At 38.2% G+C, this 23,132-nt stretch overlaps 2 protein-coding genes across 2 annotated transcripts; both read right to left on the bottom strand.

Moving 5' to 3' along the window:
* Positions 1 to 14,356: 14,356 nt before the first annotated feature.
* Positions 14,357 to 18,341, bottom strand: LOC104449339 (meiotic recombination protein DMC1 homolog). The gene is made up of 15 exons (XM_010063465.3): positions 18,229 to 18,341; positions 18,060 to 18,142; positions 17,285 to 17,376; positions 17,123 to 17,194; positions 16,990 to 17,028; positions 16,800 to 16,857; positions 16,666 to 16,711; positions 16,526 to 16,571; positions 16,026 to 16,087; positions 15,844 to 15,910; positions 15,660 to 15,752; positions 15,520 to 15,588; positions 15,360 to 15,438; positions 14,957 to 15,123; positions 14,357 to 14,579 (listed from the first exon to the last, which is right to left on the bottom strand). Exons 1-15 carry the CDS (start codon positions 18,243 to 18,245, stop codon positions 14,535 to 14,537), a joined length of 1,035 nt encoding a protein of 344 aa, XP_010061767.2. The 5' UTR covers positions 18,246 to 18,341; the 3' UTR covers positions 14,357 to 14,534.
* A 1,222-nt stretch (positions 18,342 to 19,563) lies between these two features.
* LOC104449340 (putative dihydroflavonol 4-reductase) lies at positions 19,564 to 22,454 on the bottom strand. The gene is made up of 5 exons (XM_010063466.3): positions 22,016 to 22,454; positions 21,786 to 21,914; positions 21,503 to 21,667; positions 20,724 to 21,029; positions 19,564 to 20,173 (listed from the first exon to the last, which is right to left on the bottom strand). Exons 1-5 carry the CDS (start codon positions 22,292 to 22,294, stop codon positions 20,033 to 20,035), a joined length of 1,020 nt encoding a protein of 339 aa, XP_010061768.2. The 5' UTR covers positions 22,295 to 22,454; the 3' UTR covers positions 19,564 to 20,032.
* Positions 22,455 to 23,132: the final 678 nt, after the last annotated feature.

Raw genomic sequence — 23,132 nt, 5'->3', positions numbered from 1 at the left:
TCACGGATTACATTCTTTGTATAAATGTGTTATACATGTAAAAGTTTAGGATTTTTGGTATCACAATAATAAATTTGGGGTAAATGTATCACGGTGAGCAAAGTTTGGTGTTTTTAATATCGCAAAAAATAGTTTTGAGTAAATCTGTCACTCTAAGTAAAGTTTGTGATTTTTTGTGACTTTTTCCCATCAACAAAAACATGCAATCCTTTTATTGCCTTCTTACCTCTTTTATCTTTATAAATATTATGGTATTTCTATTTAAGTATATTGTAGCTTATGGTCTCTATAGTAGTAAGTATAGAATCCCATTTAGAGTAGTACCATATAGCTCTAAATATGGATTTTCTTTTATTGTAATGAGAGTCAAAAAATACATATGAAATTATTGTAATATCTATAAAGACCAAACAGGTAAAAAAATTATAAAAAGATACCACACTCTTTCGTAAGCGATGCTATTTCCATCTCATATATGATTAAATCCACCCAATCTTCACCAAAAAGACAAAATTACTTTCTACATTTAATTGCAGTCTAAATTGGTAGTCCCAAATTTATTTGCTTACCTTATCCATGTAGATCATTGGTGAAGAATTTTATATGTTTAGTATGGTCTATTGTAGATTTTCCCTATATATTGAAGGCGTGATGTCTTTTTTTATTGTAAAATATTACTTTCATAAAAAATTTGTTCTGTTGAAAACTGAAATTTCCAAAAAAATAATTCTTTTCTATGTTGTTGACTAAATTTATGGATAAATTGTTAAGTTAAGTAGATGAAATTTAAGTAAATCAAAACATTGCATAAAGTAAGAATTTTTTTTTTTTTTGAAAATGTAAATGAAATTTCATTATTTTGGATTGACATTTATGTCATCTATAACTATTTATAAAGAAAATATCAAGATATCTCATTGTGCATAATGATTTAATGTATTCTTAGATATTCCTATAATGTATTACGTGCTTTGTATAAAAATATCTCGCCAATATAGTAAGGAAAAACTATAAATTTTTTGACCAAGAAAATGAGCTTTTGATACGAGAGGGAGAAAAAATAGAGAGGTTGTTATAAGATCAATGATAAAGAAGAGACTTTCTGTTTTATACCATACGGAAGAATGTCTTTTTTCCTTATTATTATTAATATAATTTTACATCGAGCATGAAAAGTGTTATAGAAATATATGAGAACTCACTTCTCTTTAATACGATAAAAAAATTTGTGAAATGCTTAATTATGATAACTATCCTAAAAAAAATTAAATAAATAGAAAAAAGAAGGAATAGGGCCATTTCCTAAAACTATAATTGAAAGATTGACGACGGTTTTGTTTTTTCAGTTTAAATGTGAGAGGATATAGTCATTAAGGGGGCACAAATAGCACCTCCCTTCTTTATTTGTTGATTTAGGAAATGGACTTAAAATTTAGGAGTAATTCAAGGGCTATATTAAACAAATTAAAACTTCAAAAATGACATTGTACATTGAGCCAAAATTAGAGATTATTAGTGTCAAACACGCATTGAGTATGTATATATTTCATTTTATGTCTAAGTAGTATAATTTTCAAGCAATAAGGTATATTGTAACAATATGTTTCAAGAAGATGTTTATGATATTTCAAATGAGAACACCATCAATCTTAAAATAGATGATAATATTAATTTAAAATTTAAAGAAAAAAGGAACGGTTTATTTTATTAGAATTGGAACTAAAATTTCATCAAATAGATTAGCATATGCGACATCCAAAGGAAGAATTTCAAGCTAAGATCTAATCCCCATAACTGTAACTACAGATATTTCTTATCATTGTGGGATTAACTAGGGAAAATCAATATAAATTACTAAATAAAATAGAGCAATACATTGAAATTTAACCATAATAGCATATATTTACTACCATTTTGTGTTTAACCTTGTGTTTTATTTGACGGTGGGATTTATTGGGAAAGAATTTATATAGGTAGACTATTTTGGTCCAACTATTTACGTGCATAGACATAAATGCGTAGAGACAATAAACTGATCGGTCGGGCATATGATAAAAATCAATAGCGAAATACAAATATAATGATCTAGACTTATCTCAGTCATTCATAAACAAAAAAAGAATAGTGAAAACGAAATTTAAAAGATGGGCTTTACATGGAAAATAAATATTAAAGCAACAAATGCAAACCTGACGAGTTGTCAACATAATATAACCCACTTTATTTAGATAATAAATATGTATAAAAACTTTGTGCCGTCGTCCGCAATATCTATGACTAATTATAGTATTCCGAAAGAATTTTGTTAAAAAGCGCCCCGAGACATCTGTTAACACCTAACAATAATATATGTTGTAAAAATCATTGATTTTTTTTTAAAAGTGTTTGTGCAATTGTATATCTCCTATGTTTGTCTAATAATATTGCTACACTCAAGCTGTAGTCCTGATAAATTATTGCAGGACTTCATGAAGGTGATATCGTGTCCATGTGTCCGTTGGTCTCGGTTCCAACATAATCCCTAGTAGTCGACACTTATGTTGGACAAAAGAGTGGGTTGGAGGCAATTGTGGATTATCTACTTTTCATTCCAACATTCCCAATAGCTTGTGCATCGAAGGATGATGACTAGGACACATTTGAATGCATCAAAGAGCAACCGTTATATCTTCTTTAACATCCATTATTTTCTTCGTTGACTTCTTTGAGTCGAATATCCTTTGCTACACTTAGATCATGGTAAATCAGGACGGAAATTAAATCTGGCTGAGTGCCCTCAGTATGATTCTTACTTCCATTGACCATTTCCATCGATAATTTGCCAAAACTGAAGACATCAGCTTCATGAGAGACGCCCTGAGGTTCCCATAGACTTGCTCTAGACCCATGTAACCAAAAGTCGCAGTGCTATAGCTCATCAAGTGCAATTTTGCAAACCTCAAGCTCGATACTTTATGAGTGATACTCTTGTCAAGAAGAATATTATTAGGATTGATGTGCATGTCATCGCTCTGGCCACTTTGTATGTGATCTCATACGCTTCCTTGCAATTGAGAGGAGTTTCTTCTCCTCGCTAGAAGATGTATTTGTCCAAGGACCCGTTTCGCATGAAGTTGCATATGAGAGCATGTTTTGAGCCCTCGAAGCAAAAACCAATAAGAAAAATCACATTGACATGGTAAATCCTTCCGATAGTAGCCATTTCACTGGTGAAATCTTGCCCATTTGCTGTTCTTTTTTCAATATCTTTGCCGCCATTTCTTAGTCGCTCTATAGCTTCCCTTTATACACAGTATCATATCCACCCTCGGGCAATTTCTCTTTTAGGCCACTCGTGGTCTTTTTGATATCAGAATGAGAGTATCTTATAAACAAAAAGTTGTTAGATTGCAAAAACTATTCGATGTTTTCATCAAGTGCTAAACGTTTCCTTCTCCATTTGTGTATTAGCAATGTTGGAATTCGAGTCGGCGGAAGACGACTTACCTGATTCCGATGCGCAAACAGAAAATAGCCTCGGAACGAACGTTGAATTGCCGATGAAATCACGAACAACACTACCTCACGTTAGTCTGGATGCAATCACGAGGAAAACATCCGATTTCCACGGCGTAAATGCCGATTGTTCTTGCAAAGATGAAATGGAACGCCTTGATCTTCTTTGATGGAAATGGAGAGAAAATATGGTGCAAATGAATTGCCAACCATTCCAACGGTTGTGTTCGGGAGGCTTATATACGTCTCCATGACACCCCTACAAATGGTGTCCTTCCATCGTACCGTATCAAGTCCAAAAGGTGCGGTCCAACCGCACCCCATCATGGACGTACTAGCTAACTAGCTAAAGTACAACATCTCCCACTCGGACATGATGGGCTTGATAGCTCTCTATCAAGAATATAAGACATTCAACATTCATCAACTTTACAAAACAATTCATACGGCAAATAAGCCGTGCGACCAAAGTGAGTACACCTGCACTTGGGAGCTCAAATTATGTACCTGTTAGGGATAACATAATGGCTACAACCCTGAATAGAAATAAACAATCGATGTCTCACAGTGCCCCAGACATACTTTGTTAAATCAATCCAAGTATATCTATCTCTTAAAGGCTATACTTGACTATTATCAAAACACCATGTATTTACAATTACATTCGCAACCACATAGGGCGATATAATTGGTTGACCAGTAAATACATGCGATAGATGTAAAACAAAAATAGTCTTCCTTTGCACTCATGTCTCTCTCAATTTCAGAACAACTGCTTTCCTAGACATGTCCCATAGGCCATATCTATTCATGACTGCCCGTAACATGCTAAAGTAGCAACATTGATCTTTCACTTCGAGAACATAGTCAGAAGTAACATAGGGCACAAAGTTGAGGTAAATTATAAATTACCTCAAAGGCTCACACGATGAGTAAATATGGATAATTTTACTCACATTTCCTTATCGGTTGTACAATGCACATGTAGTACGAATTACATGCTATAGTGGATTACTCTTTCTATAAGAGCGTATGTCAATCATCAAATATATCCACCATAGAGATCTTAGCCTAAACATAGTCACGTGCTTCTCACGTACTCATGTTTAGCCCGAGTGTTATATCAGCTCGCTTTCTATAGAGCCTAATTAAGTACTCGCATCCGGCATCTTACAGGCATACATGATTGTGGGACTATCATGTTCAGTCTTGTTATAAACCAATCACAGATCTCATCTTGACTCCAATCAATGCGACATATTTTATGTACCAAACTTGCTCTTCAGCATTTATTTGTACATAACGTCTCATCTCAACATGCTAACTACAGCACTTGAGGCGATTGCTTGTGTGAGTGAGCCAATCATTGCATGCCAACATACTTTTCAATAATATGTGTGTTTGTGCTAGTCTCATAGTGGATTTGTACTTATTGATAAAACATCAAATCACTAATAAACAAACAAGTACAATACATCTGTCCACAAATACATAAACCAATGATCCTCTACAATAACATATATCACATTCTACGCAATCCTAGTGACATCCTATGGGTCAAGAATATGTCTCTAGGAATAGCCTTCGTAAATGGATCAAGCAACCATTCTATTGGTTGAAATGTATTGCAGGATCACTTCTTTCGCGCTATAATATCTACGATGAAGTTATTCTTTATGTCAATGTGCTTTGTCCTTCCATGATACTTGGGATCTTTCACATAGGCAATGGCTGCTTGACTATCGCAATAAACCGTCACCGGTCTTGGAACTTCAGTGACAATGGCTAAATTTTCAAAGAAACGTTTTAGCCATACTGCTTCTTGCACTACGGCAGAACATGCAATAAATTCTGCCTCCATAGTAGACAAGGCCGTGCATGTCTGTTTCTTGCTATTCCAAGAAATTGCACCTCCATTGAGCAAGAACGCATATCCAGAAGTCGATTTACGCTCATCTAGGTCTCCACCCCAATCGGCATCTAGATAACCTAATAGGCGTAAATCACTCCCTTGGTAACAAAGTCGATAGTCTATGGTGCCCTTCAAGTATCTCAGGATCCTCTTCATTGCTTTCCAATGTGCTTGACCGGGATTTAATTGATATCGGCTCACCAATCCCACGGCATAGCATATGTCGGGTCGAGTACACATCATAGCATACATCAAACTTCCGACTGTACTAGCGTAAGAAACATTTTTCATCATTTTAATTTCTTCTGGAGTCTTAGGACACATTTCAGTACTTAGGCCTTCACCTTGCATGATAGGGGTATAAATGGGATTACAATGCTGCATATTGAAATGCTCAAGAATCTTCATAATATAAGACTCTTGTGATAAAGTAAGGAGTTTCCTCAATCGATCTCTTTCGATCTTAACTCCTAATATATAAGCAGCTTCTCCCATGTCCTTCGTCTCAAAATTGAAGGACAACCATTCTTTTATGGTGATAACCAAAACCTTGTTATTTCCAGTCAACAGAATATCGTCCACATAAAGTGATAAAATCACAAATTTATCTTTGGACCGCTTAACATATACACAGTGATCTTCTTCGATCATCGTGAAACCAAAAGTTATTATTGCTCGATGAAAACGAAGATACCACTGTCTAAATGATTGCTTAAGGCCATATATTGAGCGATGAAGCTTGCAAACTTTATGCTCTTGACCTTTAGCTATGAAACCTATTGGTTGTTTCATATAGATTTCCTCATCTAATTCTCCATTGAGAAATGCCGTCTTTACATCCATTTGATGTAATTCAAGGTCCAAATGTGCAACGATGGTTAGAATAAGGTGTATTGAGGCAAACCTTACAACTGGTGAAAAAGTTTCCTCATAGTCTATACCCTCTTGTTGAGTATAACCTTTTGCCACAAGGCGAGCCTTATAATTTTCAATGGATCCATCCGCCTTACGCTTAATCTTGAAGACCCATTTGTTTCCAATGGACTTACGATTGGGTGGTAGATTAACCAAGTCCCAGACATGGTTTGCCCTCATTGACTCCATCTCATCTTCCAAAGCTTTTCTCCATTCTTCATTGTTAGAGGATGAGAGAGCCTTTTGAACAGTCTTAGGCTCGGCATCGTCCTTTTGAGCAATCATAAATGCTTCCCCTTCAATCTCAAAACGACGACGGGGAATACTTTTACGATTGCTTTTACGCAATTGAATTTCTCTTGAATTCAATTCATCAGGCGATGCAACACTCCCACTAGGTCTTGTATGTTGAGGTAAATCTCCATTTCCCTCTACAACATCAGTGGGTGTATTATCAGGATCTTCCACTCATATAATTGGAAGTCCTTATCAATCTCACCTCTATTAGGAAAATCGTTCTCCAAGAACGTGACGTCTCGTGACTCCATTTCGGTCACACTTCCATTAGCTTGTTCACCTATGAATACGTACCATTTGGAGTGTTCGGAATATCTTATGATGATACATTTCTTTCCTCTAGGACCTAATTTTCCATGTTTATGGGAAGAATCATGAACATAAGCTGCACATCCTCATGGATGTAGACTACTCAAGTCTGGTTTCTTACCAGTCCATAATTCATAAGGGGTGGAAGTGACTGATTTTGAGGGCACAGGGTTAAGTATATAGATAGCAGTCAATAACGCATCTCCCCAATAGGAGATAGGTAAATTTGCTTGCACCATCATAGACCTAACAATTTCCAATAGGGTTCTATTCCTTCTCTCAGCTACCCCATTTTGTTGTGGAGTACCAGGAATAATCAATTGTCTTACAATTCCCTTTTCATCACAAAGAGCCTTGAATTGCTCTGATAGATACTCACGTCCACGATCGGTTCTCAATGCCTTTATTGTTTTGTTCAAGCGATTCTCTACCATCGCTATATATCATCTAAAACAGTCCAATGCTTCGACTTATGGGAGATCGAAAGACATAACCGAAACGTGTGAAGTCATCTATGAAAGTGATGAAATATGAGGCTCCATGCCTCGCCCTCACATTCAAAGGACCACAAATGTCGAATGTATGAGATGCAATGGAAATTCAGCTCTAGTCCCTTTACCGAATGGTTTTCTAGTTGTTTTTCCCGCTGAGACAATGTTCACATACGGATAGACTAATATTAGTGAGTGACCCTAAAAGGCATTCTCTAGCTAATCTTTGCATTCTTTGCAATCCAATGTGACCTAATCTAGCATGCCATGCATCAATCTCAACATTGTTAGAAGACGCAGTTAAAGAAAAACAACCATCAACATTAACATTGTACTGATCATAGTCAATGTCTAACATCATAAAACCATTCGATACATGACTTGAACCATAATAAACTGTTCCATACAAAATGTCAACACAATCACCATGGAAATTCAATCCATAACCTAAGCTAAGAAGAACAACTACAGAGACCAAGTTTCATCGAATATCTAGAGCATAAAGGACATCATACAGGAATAGGTTTCGACCACCACGTAAGATTAATTTACATGTGCTGATACCCTTCACTTCAACTCTTGAGTTATTCCCAACATATATCTATCTTCTTCCAGGCGGTATCTGACGATACTCCACAAATGCTTCTCGGTCTCTAGCTACAAGGTTTATTGCTCCTGAGTCTACAGTCCACATATGATGAGATTTAGCAAGCATTACAGTACTAAAAACAAAAGCATTACTCAAAATAATGGAGTAATAGGGTACCTTTTTCGGCTCAGTGCATTCACGAGCAAAGTGACCCAGCTTGCCACAATTGTGGCACTCCATCTTGGCCTTGTCCTTCTTCCCACCACGCTTCTTGCGTCGGAAGGTCTTAGCCCTCTTGGGTCCTTGATCAGTCATCTTCCCTTTGTTGTTAAACTGAAGATTCCTCTTGCGCTTGAAGCCCGAAGCCTTGCGCGAACTCGATTCAGCAACATAAGCATGGGTAGAGGATCTCACAGCCTCTAGGCACTCATCCTCTAATTCCAAATGACGCGCAATATCATCAAAAGTGACGATGTTCTCATTATGCGTCATATTAATCTTCATATGCTCCCAATTATCGGGGAAGAGACCTTATAACAGCCGAACTTGTTGTTCATCGGTAAGGGAGTGATCTGCCGATTTCAGCTCACGGATCATGTTTGACATCTCCTGAAGATGCTGCCTCATCGTTACATTTGGGCGCTTTCGGAATGTGTCAAACTTGATGGTGAGTCTTCTTAGCTTAGTGGCAGATGTACCCCCAAACTTATCCTTCAAGACAACCCACATAGCTTGAGCTTTGTCATAACTTTCAAACTCACACATGAGATCATCTTGCATACAGCTCAGCAACGTGATGCGAGCAATGCTATTTTTCTTTTTCCTATCAAATGGTAAATGAGAAAACTCGATGAAAAACAAGGCAGAAATCACGATCGAGTTCTGATACCAATGTTGGAATTCGAGTCGGCGGAAGATGATTTACCTGATTCCGATGCACAAACAGAAAATAACCTCGGAACGAACGTTGAATTGCCGACGAAATCACGAACAACACTACCTCACGTTAGTCTGGATGCAATCACGAGGAAAACACCCGATTTCCACAGCGTAAATGCCGATTGTTCTTGCAAAGATGAAATGGAACGCCTTGATCTTCTTTGATGGAAATGGAGAGAAAATATGGTGCGAATGAATTGTCAACCATTCCAACGGTTGTGTTCGGGAGGCTTATATACGTCTCCATGACACCCCTACAAATGGTGTCCTTCCATCGTACCGTATCAAGTCCAAAAGGTGCGGTCCAATCGCACCCCATCATGGACGTACTAGCTAACAAGTTAAAGTACAACAGCAGCATCACCACATATGGGGCTCCTAAGACTAACTTAATTAAGCTTGTTGCACTTGTACTTCTGTGAAAACATAGGAAAAGATTAGGGTTAATTTTATCAGTTAGCGAAATTGATTAATTTTGTAATGAGAAGGTTGAAATCTGTTACCGATAGCAAGTGCAAATAACAAGCCAAACATGTTGACGCGTCCTACGAAATGGAACACGATCTTGAAGCAAAAATTAAGAAAGGAATCGAGGGGTAAAATTGTGAGTACCTGAATTTTCACTTAATATCCAATCAAGTATCTAAACTTTTTTTTTCTTTTAGTTCAATCAAGTACCTAAAATCCTCAAATTCGGATTAATTTAGTACTTCCATTAACTAAATTGTCATGTCATGTACTTTTTAATGATGCGATTCACTTGCTTCGGCAACAATAATACATTATTACTAATCGGCTCTTAGCAAAAATCGGCTAAGTACATTAAAAGTGACAAATTGTGTACAGCGCTCACTTTAGTGTCAAAAGTTTGAAAAATGATCATTTCAATACCAATGCCGATCTGGTTGACCAGAGATTTGACGTAACATTTTTTTATTAATTTTTGAAGCTGACGTGGGTTGTTGGAGAGTACAGTTATCAGTTCGTGACTAGTAAGCATGACACTAGATGATGAGGAGGGTGGTAAGAGATAAGCATAATCTCTATCTTTTGGCCTTGTAGTAAAGTCTGCAATCAGATTGAGCTTACAAAGGTTAGCTATTCTAAATTATCATGATTAATAAGTATTTGGGATAAATGTACTGAAAATCTTAAAACTTATCATGAAAGTATAATTGAATTTTAATATTTTCAAAAACGCAATCAGGTCTTAAAACTTATTACAAAAGTGCAATTAAGTCGTAAATTTTTTAAAACAAAATGTAATCAAGTCGTAAAACTTGTCAAAGTAGTACAATCAAATTTTTCCATTAACTCCGTCTAACTTTTTTATTGATTGAAAGAAATTTGTGTTCGATACTCTGAATGATACATGAAAAGTACAAACTTTATAGCAAAACAAATCGACACACAGCCAAAGCCCAAACTATTGTAGAACAAAACCAAATCTGGAAAATAATAAGAATTAATGGAGCACCAATAAGGTTAAATGTACACTCGTTTCACAAGAACAAATCTGTCAAGCAAATTAATTGATGGCCAATCACTGGATCTCGTTAAACAAACTCTATCTAACTCAATAAATATAGAGTACTACTAAATTTTAGAATTTGATTGCACTTTTTGAAAGTTTTAGAATTTGTTATTTGTAAGAATTGGTCATGAATTTCTCTGTGTTAGTGTGATTGCAGGTTGGTTTGCTCTATGAAGGAGAAGACATTAATTTTTTTGCAGATGAAAATTGGAGCGTATATATATATAAAGAACACGAGAAGCGGGATTGATTTGACCGGATTAATTCAAGTTGAATAATGATTTAAATTCGCCATACGATTGAGTTTATTTTTCCTACTCTTTTTCTTTAAAAAGAGATAGAGGTTTAATCGAGTTTATGAAGTTATGAGATCCATGTCTTTAAGAGCGAGAGGAAATTCGTTTTTTTTTTTTTTTTGGCATCGAATAACCCCAATTCGATTCATCATGGACTGGCAGCCCAGCAAACGGAGCTGCATTTGTTTCCGAATGAGTTGGGATATTTTGTGGGGTTGGAGTGCCTACTGCTTGCAAGTGAAGATATAGGGCATGTTTGTTTGTATTTTTTTTTTCTATTTTTAAACACTTTTTCTGTTTTTTTGTTCCTGGGAACAAAAAATGAACAAAAACGCGTTTAGGTGCGTTTCGTTTCTTTTTTTTTTTTTGTTCCTAGAAACAAAAAGGGAACAAAATAAAAACAACAAAAAGTTGTTTCTTATTTCTAAAACAAAACTTAGAAACACTTTTTTATTTTCTTCTTCTTTTTCTTCTTCTTTTTCTTTCTTTTTTTCTTCTTTTGGCCGGTCACCAGCCTCGGCCAAAAGAAGAAAAAAAAAAAAAAGGAAAAATAAGAAAAAATAGAAAAAATAAAAGAAATAAAAAAATTATACAAATTTACCAAACGTGTTTCCATTTATTTTTATTAAAACAAATTTACAAACACGTTTTTTGTTTAAAAATTGTTAGGAAATACTTTTTATATTTCGTTTCCTAACAATTTTTAAATCAAACGCAAACAAACGCACCCTAAGCCTCCCGGGCTAATGGGCTGGCATTGCATAAGTTAGAGGGGCCGAAAGAGCTCGAACCGAGTAAGGCTCTCCGCTGGCCTTCGGTGTTTCCTTCGCTCAGCGAGATCGTGCGGCTCGAGTGCTTGACCGAGCTCTCCGTTTGTCATTTCTCGATAAGGTACGTTGTCTGTGTTGTCGTTTCGTATGGTTAGTTTTTCGAGTTTTTCTTTTTGTGCTGATTGGGATGGAGTTATATGCAATGTGTCCTTGCAGTTCTGTGAATTAGTAAGATTGAGTGTCTGGGGACTGTCAGGAGGAGAAATATGGCCTTTTAAGTAAGTACTCGCTTCTGAGGTGTAAAGAAGCTGAAGCGAAGTTGGTTGGGGCTTTTGTGTGGTTTTAAGGGACCATTTGAGGGTCCTTTAGCTTTGGTACTCTAGGCTGGGCATTTTTCTGTTCTTTGTCTCGACACGGGATGCACTTGGTACATATTATTTCGACATGGCATAGTGCACACAAACCCCGGTGTAGCTCTTTCGACGAGAAATTTTCATAGTTGCTTTAGGGTCCATTTGGTAAAACTTATACTTTGAGGAACAATTTCTTTTTGGAAATAGTCTCTTTTCTATTTCTAATCCCCGACACAATTTCTAAGTAAAAGAATGCGTTTGATAATTATACAAAATTTCTATCTTCAAAATAGAAAAAGAACATGAATGCCTTGATACGGTCCATAATTTTTTTTTTATTGTAACGTGAAATTTCTTTTAATTTTTTAATTTTTTTCTTTCTTATTCTTGCTTGCCGCTTGTCACCACCGCCCTCACCGGTGCTTGGGGGGGAGAGCGGCAAGTGGCGAGGAAGAAGAAAAGATAAAATAATTTATTTTTAAAAATTGTTCTTGGGAACAAGAAGTTATTTTTTTTGTTCCAAATCTATACCTTAAGCCATTTTTTTATTCCGAGAAATAGAAAAATTAATTGATGCCACTAAATGGATTTTTATTCTTTTTCAATTTCGAGGAACAAAAGAACAGAAATTATGAGAAATAGAAACGTTAACTAAACAGAGCCTTAGGAACAAACAAAAAAAACATAAACGTGTTTGGTAAAACTTTTATTCCTGAACGAGATTTAGAATAAAAACAAAAAGTAGAAAAAAGTAGCTTTTTTATTCTCGAGAATAATTTTGAGAATCAATTTTTCTCTCTCTTCTTTTTCTTTTTCTCTTTTCTTTCATTCTTCTTCCTTTTGGTGGTCACCGCCGACGAGTGCTTGGTGACCTTGCCGAAGTGTTGCCTGACCCACGGCAATGCCGAGCCTCACCGTGGCTAGGCGAGGCTCACCTGGTTGGGCGAGCTTGAGCTCACCCAAATTTGGTGAGGCCGAGCTCGCCTAGTCAGCGGCAAGGCCGAACCTCGCGATGGCCTCGGCGAGGCTCGGCAAGCTTGTTGGACCCCGTCCGGCTAGTCGCCGGCCGCCGCCGTGGCCGACGACCGACCACAAAGGAGGAAGAGGGAAAAAAAAAAGAAGAAAAAAAGGAAAATATAATAAAAATATTGAAAAATTTAAAGAAATAACAAAATTATACAAATTTACTAAACACATTCTTATACTCAGAAATTGTTTCCAGGAACAAAAAAAAAAAAAAAAAAAGAAGCTATTTCTCATAAAAAATTGTTTTGCGGAACAGAAACGTTAAACGTGCCCTTAGTTGCCTCTGGGAAGTTTGTGCTGCGGTTTTGACTTGAGATGTTGCAATTGTTATTGTATAAATTTATAGATGTCGAAGTATGCTGTTCATCTCTCGTCTGAACCAGTGGAAGTAAATTGTACATCTTTCTTCAAGTCTTTTCCCTTGGAATGTTGTGATTGCATGCTGACAAAAGTTGTGTCTCTTATTGATACGAACTCACATTCGAAATTCTTCATTCATTGATTTAGGTTGCGGTAATTAGTTGCGGATACTGTCTGGGACAGTGCATTTGGCCTTGTAGTAATCCATCTTCGTCAAGATTAATGGGGGTTTCAGATTAATTCCCACCTTAAGGGAATACCGATGGAGCCAGGATGGGGTGGGGGTGTTGGAATTCATTGATGAAATATGGAGCCAAACTTTTTTATTTTATTTTTTTGCACGAAAAATTTGAATTAACTGCTTTTCAGTCGAATATTATTCATTAATAAGTTGAAATATACAAATCTCTGTGAAGTTTAGTGGCATTTTGTTTTTGAATTTTTCTGTATAATTCTATATCTTTGAAGTTGAGGTACTTGCCAGATGATGGCCTCCTTCCCTCCAACAATTGAACATACATGGATGCAAGATTCTAAAAAATTGATGCTCAATACTCACTGACCACTATTGGCCCCTCGTCCAAGAAATCCCTCTCATATACATTGAGGGCAATTGGATCCAATGAAGTAAAATTGATCCACCTTCACTTCATTCGCTAACTGCCCCATTCAATCTTCCGTCTATAGTGAATTTTCTAGGGCTTGGGTAAGTTTTTAGTTTTGAAGGCATCAAATTCGACTCTGATTCCTCAATTTGATGCTTAATACAAACTGATCTTCGTCATGGAGATTTTTCACATAAATTTCTGAAACCAAGCCTTTAAGAAAGCTGATGATGCTATGTGCAATAATATTTTTCTGGCATTTCATTTAGCCATCACGCAGAGTTGATTCAATGTTACGTTCTTTCGCTTAGATGTCTTTTGTGTTACTGTTATCTCTTGTAGTAAACTAGACCGGGACGATATTGTTGAAAGACGTGGACCAAAAAAACTTGGAGCATGCTGGTTCAGATATGGAAATCGACTTAACACAAAAGGGTAACGTTGATAACAGACAGTGATAGCATGTTAGAAATTGAGGCTAAAGCAGCAGTCAATCGTGCAATTTTTGAGCTGTTAACACATGCCAATACAAACTTAATGTGAAGGAAGATAGAGGAAGCTGTCGATACGCTTACTAATATCAAATTGCAGAAACAAAAAAGGCACTTTGCCTGGCCTTATTGCCCTTGTTGTAGAGACCTCTCTAGTCCTTTGCATCAGCTATCCCTCCTGGTGTTATCTGAAAAACGTGTGTTTGTCAAGTTTAACACTACGGAACAAATCAGTCTTCTCTTATTGACATGATGAGATGTGCACCGTATACGTAGCACAGGCTGCACACCTAATCAAACCAGTCCTTAGAAGAATTCTCGTCATCCACTTTTTTTGTTTAATGCCTTTACACAATATATATATTCAACGTGTTCATGGATCTCCATGCAACATCAAGTATATTGTAATATCATGCTTAAATGAGGTCTCCACCTAGTCCATATTTAGATTATCGACTTTCTCTCCGATTTCGATATGGATTTCTCCATGTTTGACTTAGTCTCTGCAGTATATTCAGGTAAATTTCAATTTTAAAGTGTATGGCTAGACAAAGATCCAGCGCAAAAAGGATATAGCCTCTGCTTCGGGGAGGTTGGGGGCATCAAACATCTTGCAAACGCGCTGCTCACCTTTGCCTTTCCTAAACATCAACCTAATTGTGGCTGCATGAGCCAGAACATGCCCACCTGCTGGTTTCTTTGGGTCTGATATGAATACGCCACCACTTGGATCAGCTATGACTGGAACAAATAAATCAAAGATAAAGTCGTCAAAAATCATCTTTTTTCCTAACTTCTGGACTGCAGCTACTCTATGTATCACTGGTTTACACTAAATAGGTGGTCCTTGAGATTTCACAAATTAGCATGAGCTTAGTGCAGTCCCCAAATTGCTATCTTTGAGCAAAGGGCTAAATTGGATAAGATCTTTTAATGGTAGGATGACGATGTGGGACATATGGGATGTGATGCAATACCTTGGTTGGTCATGTAGACTGCGACGTTAAATTCCTCAGCTATCTTAATTATACGTGAGAGCATTTGTGCTAATTTTTGCTGCAATTCGAAGTCTATTAGTGTCAAATCAGATGAGCCAAAGAATCAAAAGTCGCATGATTTGATGGTTGCGAGACCAACCTGGCGCTCTGCAAGTTCTCCTCTTCCAGTAAAATCCACTCGGAAGAGAGCGATCACTGAATCCACGATCTGAAAATCGCACTCTCCTAAGGTCAAGCATCCACACCTTAGAAAATTTTGATTCTCAACCAGTGTCTTACCAGTAACCTAAATGGTTCTTCAGACATTTTGGCAGCCAAACCAAGAAGCAAGTTGTACTGATGCTCATAAGTATAGGCACGGGCATAAATGATCTGAAATTGATGGAAAGACTAGGTTATAGCAAGTACACTTGATGCAAAAGAAGGAAGAGTTGCCACCACCAGGATAAAAAGCTAAGCTTACATTATCTAGGACCGCACCAGGATCCATTCCAAATCTCTCAGCAATTGGTATGATTCGATCAGGGCGACTGCAGGAGTACTAAGTTAAGAAAGTGCACATGCACTTACATGGACATGAGACGATTATGAAACACAAGCAACTTTGTAGAGGTCAAGAAAAATAGACAGATTATAATAGGATACAAAGTTCCTTCTGTGTCGATATAAGCTACCTTGCCATTTCCTCCTCTCATGTGAGTTGGCAGCTGAAATTTTTTTACGAACGTGGAATCCACAAATCATTGATAAAGAATGATTGAAAACAGGGGTAACACTGTTGTAGGATTTGCCAATAAAGTAGAGTATCTTCAAGCATCACATTCAACTAATGATCAACCCGAGTCTGAGTCCAACAATAATTAAGGCTTTTACTCGTTTATGACATGGTAAACAAACTCTTCTGGCCTTTTTCCTACTTGGTTTGAGCCACTGTATATGTGTTCCAGTATACTGACTGCAGATTACAGAAAATGAGAGTGCCATACTTACAGAATCACCTAATACACACGTTCTGATGCCAAGATCGCCCACATCTTAATTCTTTGTAGAAATTCAATAATTATGTTACTATTTGGCATTGTTCATCTAAACAAAAATTGCAACAGAAGTTAATGACAGAAACCTAATACCCAATTCAGACCAACCTGAGTAGTAACACACAGGGTATGTGCAAGTTGTGTTTTCCCAGACCTGAGGTGACGTTAGCAGCATTTTCTAAGAAAGCCAATTAACAAAAGCAACTAAAAGTTCATCAAAGGTAGTGTTTCTGGACTGTGCTTTTCACCGAAATTCACCAAATGCTTCTGTAATAGCCAGAGTTTCAATACCACCTGTTTAACATCGCCAAACCAGTGAAATTTGTTTCTGTTGAAATGCATGAAGAATAAGACACACAGTCTGCAAAAGAAAGTCTATTACCGCCTAAAAGCTCATCGAGGGCTTGGCTTCCAGTTGTGATGCGAACAACCGACTTTCTCTGGAAATGAAGACATTAAAAGTACTTTGAGTAACACTTATGCTAATTTGCAAGCTTTTATTTCAAGGGTCAATGACTCATTGAGGTATTCCGAACCATTTTAGCTCAAAGTTTGCAGAATTAATAACTTACTTTGAGCAGAGCATCACTTCCAGTAATATAGCCAAAATTCTGATGAAACGAAGGGAAGTCAATGCGGGATGCTTCTAGAAGTTCAAATTGATTGGAGCCACCATCTCAGGATAAGAATAATAAAAGCTCTAACCACTATCTTTTCAGCTGCTTCACATATCTTGTCAACTTTTGCCTCAGATAATCCTTTTATTCCAGTTAAATGCTACAAACAAAACAAAGAAAGAGGAAATCACCTTAGCCAAATAAGAAGAGGTGCCTCAACTTAATTCTCAGGACTGAAGATCAGATATACCTTCTTTGTATGCATCATCAAGCCATTACAAGTGTAGATTCCTGCATCCTGGAGCTTTTTCACATCTCCAGCATTTATTCCCTGAGAAATAACTGCAAAAAAAAAAGAAGAAGAGAACATTTCAGAGAAAGAAAATTAAAACAACTCACTGAATGTAAAATATCAGGATAAAAGCATTTCCTAGATGATCCATGACAATCTAGCGTTCCAACAGTGATTATTGACGAATTTAGCTTAGGATATTCGTTATTAATTCGGCTATGTCACAAATACATGGAAAATAAGACATACAACGTTCGTTATCGATGAAATGAAAATAACAAAGGCCGAATTGCTCTTGTATGATCAGAAGACAAAAAACTATGGACAAGTTCCAGAGAAAGGTTGAGAGGTAAAAACACTAATGGATTCACCGTGATGCTCCAGGAAAATCGAGCTAAGCTGAGCGATCAAACTGAAATCGAGCTCATCTGCTCAGCAGCATTAAGAGCCACTTAATATCGACATCCACAGAGATTTAGCTCCGTCGAACCATTTGCATCCTATTTTAACTTCAGAACAGAGACCGAGACGACTTTCCACAACGAGAAAATCACCGCAAATCATCTCAGAATGCAACGAATCAGCCAAATCAATAATCGCCTCGGCGATCGGAAAATCACTGAATCTTCGCCTCGCGAGCCTAAACACGACGCACCACCGAAACTCATCGCGAAAGCGATGACATGAACAGAGAGCGGTCGCCTACGCTACACTCCGTTTTGGCCTAACTTACGTTTGTCGATCGTTTGGAACAGGTCTTCTTCGTCGCCGACGTCTTCTCGTTCCACGATCGGCAGCAGGCTCTGCTCTTCGGCTCTGAACATCAACGAGAGAACAAGAGCCGAAACTGAGAATCGCGAAGAGGACATGGATGAGAATCTAGCGGAGCTCGGGAAACTCACTTGAGAGATGAAAGCATCTTCGACGACGATGGAGCGTGACGATCGGCGATGGAGTTCGGTGCGTCTGCGCAGAAGCAGAGACTTCAAATTTTTGTGGATTTTGGAAACGATCGGAAATCGGAGGGAATCATATATATAGAGGCGGGAAGCGGGGAAAAAATGGCTCCAGGCTTATTTTTTTTTTTTTTTTTCCCCTTTTAAGAAAAAAGAGGTTAAATTGAGTTTTGTTATTCTGAAATAGATCTTGTAAGTTGAGATTTAATGCATCTGATAAATTTTAAAATATTTATAAATCTATTCCTAAAGAAGGTGAGAGAAAATTGGATTTGATTTTTTGATTTCAAATTGAATAACTTGGAGTGTGATCATTTCGTAAAAAATTGATGATTTAGAAAATATTTTTCTAAAAATGATTGATTAAATTTCACCCACAAAAATAAATAAATAAAATATATTTTCATCATTTATGAAAATGTTTGGATATAAATTTTTGTTGATAATAAAAAAAATTTCATTACCTAATTATTTTAAACAATACAAACTACCATTTTTAGGAAAATGTTTTTCAAATCAATTGTTTTCCGCAAAACAAACGGTGGTTTAGTTTGATTTGGCTCGATTTTATATCGACCTTAGTCCTGCTTAGTTTATAATTTTCTCAAATTGGACTGAATAATTTTTTTTTTTTTAAGAAAAGGAAAAGAATCGATTTGCATTGTGGTCAATTCTTGGTTTAACTGCATAGCCTCAAACCCCACACTCATCACTCATAAAGTCTTGAGAATATGACCCAACAATTAAGTTATTTGAAATGCCTCGCTAAATACTTGCGCATGACTAGTTTTGCCTCGGCCGATGCCCATCCTAAATTTCGTAACTTGGTGAATTAGTAAAGATTGAGGGGGCATGGATCACGTTTAGTGTCTAGAATTTGATTAATATTGAATATTTTCCCTACAAAATTTATTCTTTCTTGTAAGCTTTTGAACGTACAAAGCCATTTTTAAGTGGGCGGCGACGCCAAGTACTGCAGTGTCAACCCATACATCAGCCGAAAATGCTAGGGCGTTGCCAGCCCAAAGTGTGCGCCGGGACGGCAGAGCATTATGAATTGTTACGATCCTTATTGTGAGGCATGGTTTTTGGCTCCGGATTGATTGGGTTCAGATCCAATGAATTGAAATGGATCACATCCGGCCAGCGATAAAAGATTTGTCTCCCGGGACTGCTTTGTCTTCATCAGGGTCAGAGAGGAAGTACGCAAATTTCCGCCGCCCATGGCGGCGCGAGGAAAGTGGGGAGTCCATGTCTATAACATTTTTAAGTTAGTGCATCGATCAACAGAACTCATGGTAGCTATCTCATCTCATACTAAGTTCATTGGTTCCAACTAAACAACAAGCATTCTTTACGATGAAATCAGAGTCCAAGATTGTCTCATATCATCAGAATACTAAAACACAGCCTTACATGATACGAAAAGCATCTTCTTGCTGCTGGAAAATGCACATCCTCCGCATGAAGCGTGAACCCCAGTGGCTCAGCTATGAGATCACAAGAATAACATGCCAATGAACCATCTTTTCCCACCTCAACCTCAGTGGCTGTTAACCGGGACATGATGTATTTCTTAAGACTGAGTTTCGCTATCCATGAAACATCTCTTTCTTGCAAAGACATGGACCAGGAAGATTATGGTAGACTCAGGAAGGCTGCATAAGAAGCCTTCAAGTATCTGTCATCTCAACCAGCCACAACAATGGAGAGCAGCTTCATTATTCTATTCACGAAAGTCCCGTGTTTTTCAGTATTTTATTTGACCCAAGTTCTTCAACCAAGGAATCATCTCTTCAAGCCCTTCTCTCAGGCTTCTGGGCTTATAATCAAGCTCAACTTTGGCCTTGTCGCAAGAATATGCCCACTGATGTCTTAACACTTGAACAGTCTGCAAAAGCATATGTACTTTTCAACAACTTCATAAAGAATAATGCCAGATATATGCTATATAAGACTGATTTGAGAAATTGATCTACAAAGCATTGTGGCTTACCCAGCCAAACACCACAGCAGAACATCAACAAAACAGAGACGATGCTAGAATCCGCTACTTGGAACTATCCCGCAACGAATCAAGCGGGAATGTTAAACATGACCAAGAGACTTAATGCGACGAGCAATGCTATATACACTCAATCCTCAATAAGAGTTGCTCATTAGGTAACCTGGAGAAGCAAATAACATTGCTTGCTTGAGAATTTAATAATTTCTTATTAAGTAGAACCCAAAAACAAAGTATTTAGTTTGGTTCTCACAGAGGTTATAAGGTTGCCCTAGATAGTCTGTTAACAGATTTTACAAAAGCTCTTAGAATGCCTAGGTTTCTATAATGCAATACTCTTAACACCCTCAACAAGAAAGACCCAGAAAGGTCACACACAACCAGACAAAGTGAGGACTTCAGTTTGAGCAGATCCAGTAGAAGTGATGAAGCTTACCGGAGGGCTAACAAGTGGAAGCTTTCCTGTAATCCTGGAGAAGAAAACTGACACCCATCCATACATGTCAACCATCAATAACGGGATATGAAAACTTGGCCTCTTCGTTCCAGTTATAACGGCAGCCATGTCAAAAACATGCATGAATGAAGCGTTTTCTCCTGTGAGTAGATATCTTTCACCAGGTTGACCTCGGTGCATTGCTGCAATGTGCCCTTGCACAACATCTTCGACATGACTAAAAGAAAACTTATCACTACCATAACCCATGTAACCAGGGAGCCTCCCACTGAAGCGTTCAATCAACTGAACAGGGGGACAAAGGAAATCAAATATTGATTGGGACGAATAATTATCTAAACCTTATTTCAGCACTCAAATCATTGATGTTGTATTGGGTGAGCTCCAGTCATAAAAACCATAATCAGGAGGTAAAGTGGAAAAAGAACCGTTTCACAACATACTGTAGATTCATACACATTAGAGATGGCGACGGAGTAAGAAGACCAGATTAACATCATTGGCTTAAGAACCTATATCAGACTAACTATGAAGCCTACCAAGAACTAAATTCTCTTCCCCAAAACAAACCATAATCACACTGGCATCTGGTCAATTCAGCTACTGAATTCGAAGACCGATGGCTAACCAGCTCCTGGACCTAAAACGTCGACAAAATACTCCATTTATCATCATCAATACTATGGACCAAAATCAATTAGCACAGTCAATTTAACTCTCCACATGACAGAGATCAGGCCAAAGAGGTTTCACTCTACCATTTGTGCAACGATATTGCCAGTCGTGACCTTGCCGGGGCCGTAAATGACTCCTGGATAAACCATCACTATTGGCAACCCCTCAGATGCCGCTCGCCGGGCGACATGATCTGCGGCGAGCTTCGATTTCTCGTACTCCGTACAGAAGAACTGCTCGTGATGGACCTGCGATCGCAAACACGAACTCTGATGCTAGCAAATCGCCAATTGGGTTACGAAAAAAATGGGCACTTCCTGAAAACCCAGATCGCAGAATCCAATCGAATCGAGGAGGAAGCAATACCTGACTCTCGTCGGCGACGTGCCCGTCCGTCGGTCCGAGCGCGAAGAACGACGACGTGTACACGATCTTCTCGACGGACTTCGTCTCTCTCGCCGCTTGCAGCACGTTCTTCAAGCCTCCCACGTTGACCTGGCAAAATCCCACAAACCCACTTCATTCGAACGAGAACTCGCGGAACGCGGAACCCAAGCGGCGGCGGGTTTCGCCGGTTTCGAGATCCGTCTGCTCACCGAGATGAACTTGGAAGGATCGGGGAGCCAGGGCTCGACGACGGCGGCGGCGTGGAAGATGGCGTGGCAGCCGGCGGCGGCGTCGAGGACGGAGCGGGCGTCGGTGACGTCGCCGTACGCGAGGTCGAGGGCGCCGCCGCCGTGGGCGGCGGGGCGGGGGAGGGAGGAGAGGTCGCTGGTGGGGCGCACGAGGGCGCGGACGGAGTGGCCGTCGGCCAGGAGAGCGGCGCACAGCTTCCCGCCGAGGAAACCGGTGGCGCCGGTCAACAGGATCTTCATCCTTTACGTCTCGCACTCCCGAAGTCAATGCTTGCTCCTAAGGGGCCAACGGTGACTTCAGAAACTGCCGTCTCCTCCTCCAGTCCATCCGCTTCCACGCCTCCATTCCATTAAAATAATCTCCATTCTTTTCTACGCATTTTGCTCCATGTCTTCTCCAGCTCAAGCATGGCGTGATCAAATTTAGGTATTCATTTTCTATTAAATAGAAATTGATAGAGGTCAACGATAAGAGATGCAAATCGGCTTATGGTGGCTCGGCCTTCTAATTGGTCGATTCCGCCGGCTTTCTCAACTCTTTAACAGTTTCAATAAGGCTAGACATCATTACGTAATTTTTGAAATGTTATTGTTTTATGTTAAGATGTTCCTTCTACTTGAAGTTTCAGGAGTTGCCCATGCGAACTCGACCGATTTTCACAACTCTATATATCACCCTCTTTAAAAGTTACAAATACCAACTCTTAGCGCAAAGATTTACGATCAGAAATCACTCTATTTGTACAAAGGAAAGTAAGGAAATTCAAATATATATATAGAGAGAGAGTTCACGAGCCCGCCAACTTCACCGATCACTTTGATCTATTTATAAAGACTTACAAGCTTCAAAATATCCATTTAGGCTATGATTAATAGACTAGATATAAATCTAGAAAGGATATAAAGTTATCGTATCTAGCATTTGGCATTTGGGTTACTTGAATTTTGAATTTCTTTGGGTATAATCGGGATATAATAATCTTACCAACGAGGTAGGATTAAGCAAGATAGGATAATAAGTATAAAATTGACAAGAAAAGAAAAAATGTAGGAAAGGAAGGCCTTTTTTCGCTTCTGC

This window comes from Eucalyptus grandis, chromosome 6 (assembly GCF_016545825.1).
Source record: "Eucalyptus grandis isolate ANBG69807.140 chromosome 6, ASM1654582v1, whole genome shotgun sequence".
Classification (NCBI taxonomy): Eukaryota; Viridiplantae; Streptophyta; class Magnoliopsida; order Myrtales; family Myrtaceae; genus Eucalyptus; species Eucalyptus grandis.
The sequence above is the reverse complement of the archived record's forward strand: the minus strand, read 5'-3'. Positions and strand labels throughout refer to the sequence as shown.